The sequence below is a fragment of the Abrus precatorius genome, unplaced genomic scaffold (assembly GCF_003935025.1).
Source record: "Abrus precatorius isolate BTA unplaced genomic scaffold, Abrus_2018 Scaffold7, whole genome shotgun sequence".
NCBI lineage: Eukaryota > Viridiplantae > Streptophyta > Magnoliopsida > Fabales > Fabaceae > Abrus > Abrus precatorius.
Genome location: NW_020874417.1, coordinates 7,167,901 through 7,174,754, shown reverse-complemented (window position 1 = coordinate 7,174,754; position 6,854 = coordinate 7,167,901). Strand labels below are relative to the sequence as shown.

Sequence of the window (6,854 nt, the reverse complement as noted above, 5' to 3'; positions counted from 1 at the left end):
TATTTAAAGAAAAAATTATTATTTAAGATAAAGGATTATTATTATTATTATGTTATTGCCTCTAATATTTTTAACAAATATACTGTGGGCTGCAATAATAATTTAATATAAATAACCTTTAAAATTAATATTTACATTCGCATCATGTTAATAATTATCAAGAGAAATGTCATTAACATACTTTTTAAATACATTTTTAATTATTAATTAAAATTTCTTAAAAAATTATAAAAAATCGTGTAAGTCTCTTTCAATTTTAATTTAATATTTATATATTCTACTTTCATAATTTTCTTTAATTAGAGTGTATTCCTAACATTCCGCGATGAATAATAGTTATTGATCTTGTTTTGCTAATATCCAACAATGTTAGAGGAAGAACGATAAAAACAACCCTTTTTTATATTTTTAGCACAGATACTATTGTCTTATAATATTTTACTTTTGAAACATTATAGTACTACTCTTTTAAAGATGTTTACTGGATGTAAGTGTTGTTAGACTATTTCTTTGAGACTTTAATCTCGTTGTGAAAAAACAAATTCTGTAAGTGCCAAGTTTCTAAACGAAATTGGTACTACTTATACTACCTTAGTTCTAGAACTTGGGATTTAAATTTAAGCCAGGCCACTTTCAGCTTGATGCAATGCCACAATTGGCACTGGCAAGATGAAGGGAAATAACTAATAATAAGCAATGAGCTTCACTGAAACAGGACACACGTGAGCTTGAACCACAAATACAAAAACACCTGTTTTATCCCATTTAGCCACGGACTTCCTGCATATGCAAATATATTAAAGATACGGCAATTCATTCGACAGTAAAACAAACCACTGGTCCAACGCCCCATTCAGAGCATGTGATGCCGCCTCAGCAGCTGTACACGACTAGATTTGATATTAAGGGAAACAGATTGTAGTGTCAACTAAGCCACTAAATTTGATGGGTGAATATTAGCTAAGAATTCCAGGATGGACTGCTCAGTATTACACTATTATCGAGAAAAACAATCTTGTAAATTAATCTTACTGATAAAATAACGATTAAAAAGGTTGACTTGAATTTTGTTGGTTTTCTTTCTTAACTGGTTTCCCCTAAAACACTATATGGGTTCAATAAATGAGCTATTATAACTGAATAGTAAAATATAAAGAACCATTATTCACATTATAAGCATTTTCACGAAGAGTAACAAAAAACATTACATATTAAATCTTAACAATCCTAACCATTCTCAGGACGATAATGTAAACAAAATTGCCAAAGGGTAATGTATTTTCCTTTTAACTACCCCTGAGAGTAATCCTCAGAGGCACTTGAGATTCTGAGTTTTGGTCCTGTAGTTCTCTTCAATATGGCGGGTGAGAAGTGAGATTCCATAATGTGAGGCACTCGAAGCAGCATAATAGGATGTTACAGTGAGTTGAGTGAACTTTGGTAGCACATAACCTAAAAATTTCACATGTATCCACATTACTCATGGGTATTTAAAGCATGTAAGTATCATCACTACAATAAACCACAACACTTAAAACACCTCAACTGATGTTCACATGGAAACTATTAAGACATACCAAAAGACAAATAACAATACATTGTAAACATCAGTTCAACCTGTAAACAATATTGATAACCGAGTAGAGTAGTCAATTTCACCAAATCATGGTGCAATTGTAGCAGAACGGTGCATATTGATGTCTACTGCTGCAAAGCTCAATTCAAGTGACGTATTGGTCTTGCAGTTGTTAGGGCATGAGGAGGAGTCATGTCCTAAACAGAGCATCACAGCCACAATGCTTCTACAGAGATTGAAATCTGTTTTTTCATTTCATTTCCCTTTTTAAATCCTTTCTACCCTCACTAATGCTACAAGATTTCTATTTCTCCCTTACATAAGCTGAGGTTTCAATCTTATGCTAAGGAGCCTCATTTACACATGCTTTCCACCATGAATTGCTCCTTCATGCTCTACAAAGAGTCATGTGATTCAAAGGTCATGGCAGGTGGGGGAGAAATGACTGAACAGCAGTGAAACAGATTCCAGTGCTGCATTACAAGATCTGTACATTGTATGCAAATTCCAAACCAGCCAGCTAATGAAAACTGACTCTAGTTTAAGTAGGTCACTGCTGGTCCGATTCAATTTTTAAAACCCTATTAAGATGTTTTAAACAAGTAAGACTCTAAAAGGATAGAGAAAGTAGTTCTATCTAACCGTTTGAGATGGGTGTTTTAATTACCCTCTGAGCACACTTTCTAACTTAAAAAGCAAGCAAATATGACAACCATTCAATCATTTTAGTGCCAATGACTCCAGATTTTCTGAAACTAAGCTATTAAGTAGAAGCTCATGAAGGGTTTAATATCTCTTTGGAGATCAAAGTTTATCATAACTCATAAGACACAGTTACTGGCCATTCATGCAAGTTCATCTTTGATTTGTGGATGATGGCTAGTTCAAACTTGTCTGTGACAGGACAGTAATGGTTGAACTTTCCTCTCCTTCGGAGTCATTTAAACGTATATATATTTGTTTGAATATAATTTCACATTTAAGGTAGGATCTTCTGATCCATGTTAAAATCACAAATTCCTGTCCAACCCACCCTTCATATCCTTAGGTAGAAATCTCAAGCTATACAATAATGATCCAATCATCCAAGTAACATAAAACAAAAGAAAAATGAGGCATAACCTATGGTTTCAGTTAGAGCCATTGCCAATTGTTGTCAAATATTCAGCCGTGTGAACTATTAAAACTCAAATGACGAATATCAATCTAAGTAGTAGTCATGTATAGAAGTTACCTCCAAATGCAGCACTTGCGCCTGAGAATATCAACAACGGAGGGATCTGCAAACAAATTAGAAAAGATATAAGTTAGCTATAGAATATAATATAATTAAGCTCTACAGCACATCACTATATTTGTTCTGCTAAATATAAAAGAAAAACATAAAAATGATAAATGCATCTACAAAAGGTCTATTCAAGGTATCAACAAAGCATAAAGCTAAGTAATTGTAATTTACAAAGGAAACTCAAAAGTTCATTACAGTTTACATACCCCAACTACAAAAGGAAGCCACTTCGGTCCCTTCAGACGATTTTGAAGATAAGGTAAACCTACAACCCAAGATTAATTAGCAACACCTTCAAATAACACTATCAACAAATAATAGGATGCCTACTTAAAAATAGAAACTGTAAATACCTTTAATTACAACTAAATAACCCGAATAACTATACTCTGACAAGACATTAGATAAAGAAGAACATGAAAAATAGTGTTACCTGTGTTCAAACCATAAACTGCACTAAGCATACTACCAATGCCTGAGCCAGCCTATTAAACAGAAAACACAACTTATAAAAAGAAAAATAACAAAAAAACGTAAATTCACATTGATCTTAGAGTAAATCCCAAGTTAGTCCTTGAAATTGTGTGGGTCGGACATTTGGATACTGAGATATTAGAATTCCTTACTAGTTTCTGACCTTGTAAAAAGAAATTTTCTTGTAGCCGTTTTTTATTCTATTTTTATCATTGTTTTGTATTAAAACAAAACAAAACAAAGGTGAACTCGTTTTGCAAAATCAGGGACTAACAAAAAATTTTAATATCTCGAGGACTCAAATATTCGCCCATAAAATTTCGTAAACTAATGTGAAGGTTTACTCAGTAATTTTAATTTCGTTAACGAAAATCAAAACCAATTACGAAGTGAAGTTCAATACTTATATTAAAATCGCCAGGAAGAAGAGAGGGACTCACAACAGCAGTGGCGTCGTGCAAGACGGAAGTGATGGTCCATTCGCCTCTTTCCTGAAAAACGAAAAAAAGAGAGTTAATTTGGTTGAGTCAATTCATCGAACACCTAATTGGCAGGCAAAGAGAAAGAGAGAGACTCACGGAATTAGGGTTGAGAAGGGAGAGACAGCGAGGGCATCGAGGGGAACCAAGGCCAGGGTTGAGGGTAGGGTCATGGTGGAGATTTCCGTTCCGTAGCTTCTCTTCATACACCTCTCTTGTACCCATTCTTCAACGCTCCACCCACCGCGTGCTACTTCTTCGATCCGTGTCAATCACAAGGAGGAGGAATCACTGTGAATAGTGAGTGAGGACACGTAGGTGTACATATATATATGGAATGGAATCCTCTCGATTTATCTTATTTTGTTTTGAAACTAAATTTAAAAAGAAAACGGAATGTGTTTATCTTTTTCCAAAAAAAAAAAAGATGTTAGAAAAACAGAATGCGTTTATCTCTTTGTTTTAAATAATAAATACGTACCTTTTAATTATAATCATAATGTTTTATTTTAAAAGATTTTATGAGTTACTAAATTAGATTCTTAAAATAACTTAAAATTTTCCAACAAAAAAAAATAACAAAATTTTATTTTTATTAAAGTATTTTTTTTAAGTTTAATAAATACAGTAAAATATTCATTTCCTTTAACATTATCAATTTTAGTTATCATCTAATTGATTTAAATTTAAATTTAATTAGATCCAATTCAATCTTTATAAACCTATGGCTATGTTTAATCCTTGATTAGCAAGCCCATGTTTTCTACTGTCTGGTTCCTTTGTTACATAAATCCATTCCTCCCAACCTAATTATTATTTCATACAATTCTTTAAGTTTTATGTTCCTATTATTCTTGAAATGCCTCCAAAAACCTTCACACTTTAAAAATAATTAAAAAACAATTACTTACAAAAGAAACTTCAATATTATTATGGAGATAAAAAAAAAAGTGCATGAAATAGATAAAAGAATGTCACGGGAAGAAAAATTGAATTTTGATTCTCAAAAGCTTTACCAACTTGAAATTTTATTAAAAAATTTAAAACACTTTTAACTATATTCTCTTGTATTTGCTTAGATTCTAGAAGCTTAATAAAAATGTTAATAGTCAAATAAGAAGAGTGGAATATGTCACCAAGCTATTTTATAGAAATGCAAACCTATCTTTAATAAAGATATACACTCAAAAGAACTATTATATAAAATAAAGTTTATATTCAAAATAGATTATAAAAATAAATTGTTTAAAGATTTAAAAGATAATTTTACAAAGACAAGATAAATAAGGTTCTTAAGAAAAGATGTAAATAAAATAAATAAATAAATTAAATAAGCAATTAAGAATATAAATTTATTTAACAACACTTTATGTAGTTTAAAAGATAATAGTATTAATATTTTAATGTTCATAATCTCATTGCAAATAAAACTTAATAAGTAAAAGAGTAAGAAAAATACATTTATATCCTAATTCACCTCCAACTACTTAAGATAACCTTAAATTCTCATTCATCATGGGATTTTTTTTTTTTCACTAGAATAATTAAACTTTTCACAAGTATTTTTTTATGACAAACACAACTTTTAGAGTGTGTATGTCCAAAATATAAAAAAAAAACTGAAACACGAATCTTAAGGATTCTAAGTTATCGCTTTAAAGAAAATAAAAGTGTATAGATTTAAAATAATGACCAAAAGCTTATTAAAGCTTCATTAAAAGGTATCAGAGATGCTTCATTGTGTGGGAGTATTTGATGACTCATATTTTGTACTCACATTTATAGTCTTATTGCATATTCCAAAATATCTTTACTTCTTTATTTATTTCATTTAGCATTTTTTGCAATTCTTGCATTAAATTGGAGTTTTCATAAATACTTGTTATTTTTACCTTATATTTCATAGTTTTGCTATTCTGACATTTGTTCACTATTTCAGCTATAACTTTTTCTGTAGATCTCCTTTTTGGCTGATTCTTTTTGCAATGGATTCTTCATTTCCTGGGCTTCAATTTGGACATATGGATCATGTTGTTTCGAGCTCAAACCTATTTTTTATTATTTTTTGAAGATCAGACTTAAAACATACCTTTTATATTTAGGATTTTTATTTAGGACTTTTAATTTTATTTACTTGCGGTGGCCTTGGCCCATTTATTTTTGTTTTCATTTAAGACTAGTATATATATGGGGCAAAAGGTTGATTTTGGACCCTTCTTCTTATCATTTTAATAATTTCATTTTTCTGTAAAGATATTTTCCTATTTTTGAGAGTAAATTTGTTCCATTCCATTCGCTTGCATCTATTCGGATCCTGCTATGTTCTTAATTATTTGGTGTCGTGAATCATCTCGTCTCAAGCGTGGATTGCTAGATCAATTGAGCGCTCCGAGTTTGTCTTTTTACCTTCTCATAATTCTTGATTAAGATTTGTGCATGCATAATTTGATTGAATTTGATTTTTGTTCTTGCATGTAATATCAATCGATTGTTTTCTATTGCATTTGAGTTTTGGATAAATTTGGTATAGTAATCCTAGTTTGCATGTGTGGTTCGTGGGTTTAATTCGATTAGTTTTAATTGTTCTTGTTTCAATTTTTGTTTTTAATTTTTGTTTTTCAATTTTTGTTTTCAATTTTCGTTTTTCAATTTTTATTTTCAATTATTTTTTTCAGATTTGTTTTCAAATTTTAAATTCAATTTTTTTTTAGATTTGTTTTTAAATTTTAAATTCAAATTCGTTTTCAAATTTATTTTTAGATTTGTTTTCAAATTTTAAATTCAAATTCATTTTCAAATTTGTTTTTAAATTTATTTTTAGATTCATTTTCATTGTCTTGATCTGCTTTCATTTGAATTACTTTCGTTTTTAATTCATTGTTAAATAACAAATCCCAAATTAATCACCGTTGCATGTCTAAAATTGGAAATAGAATAAATTTGTGTTCTTGTGAGATGACCTAGGTTTAGTCCGTATGTTGCATGCTTGTTTGAGGAATCTAGTTTTGTTTGAAACCATTACGACGTGGTTGTCAAA

The 6,854-nt window shown here is 30.2% G+C and overlaps 1 protein-coding gene across 1 annotated transcript; it reads right to left on the bottom strand.

The window, feature by feature from the left end:
• Positions 1–1,138: 1,138 nt before the first annotated feature.
• LOC113872917 lies at positions 1,139–4,140 on the bottom strand. The gene is made up of 6 exons (XM_027510804.1): positions 3,917–4,140; positions 3,779–3,829; positions 3,298–3,349; positions 3,071–3,129; positions 2,811–2,856; positions 1,139–1,452 (listed from the first exon to the last, which is right to left on the bottom strand). Exons 1-6 carry the CDS (start codon positions 4,040–4,042, stop codon positions 1,310–1,312), a joined length of 477 nt encoding a protein of 158 aa, XP_027366605.1. The 5' UTR covers positions 4,043–4,140; the 3' UTR covers positions 1,139–1,309.
• Between the last annotated feature and the right edge of the window lie 2,714 nt (positions 4,141–6,854).

What these genes read in the sequence shown, in the direction of transcription:
- LOC113872917 (XM_027510804.1), bottom strand. Translation starts at nt 4,042, where the DNA reads ATGGGTACAAGAGAGGTGTATGAAGAGAAGCTACGGAACGGAAATCTC. An exon ending in AGTTTATGGTTTGAACACAG is followed by an intron (nt 3,130 to 3,297) that starts GTAACACTATTT and finishes CTTGGGTTGTAG; the next exon opens with GTTTACCTTATCTTCAAAAT. An exon ending in GGCTTCCTTTTGTAGTTGGG is followed by an intron (nt 2,857 to 3,070) that starts GTATGTAAACTG and finishes ATTTGTTTGCAG; the next exon opens with ATCCCTCCGTTGTTGATATT.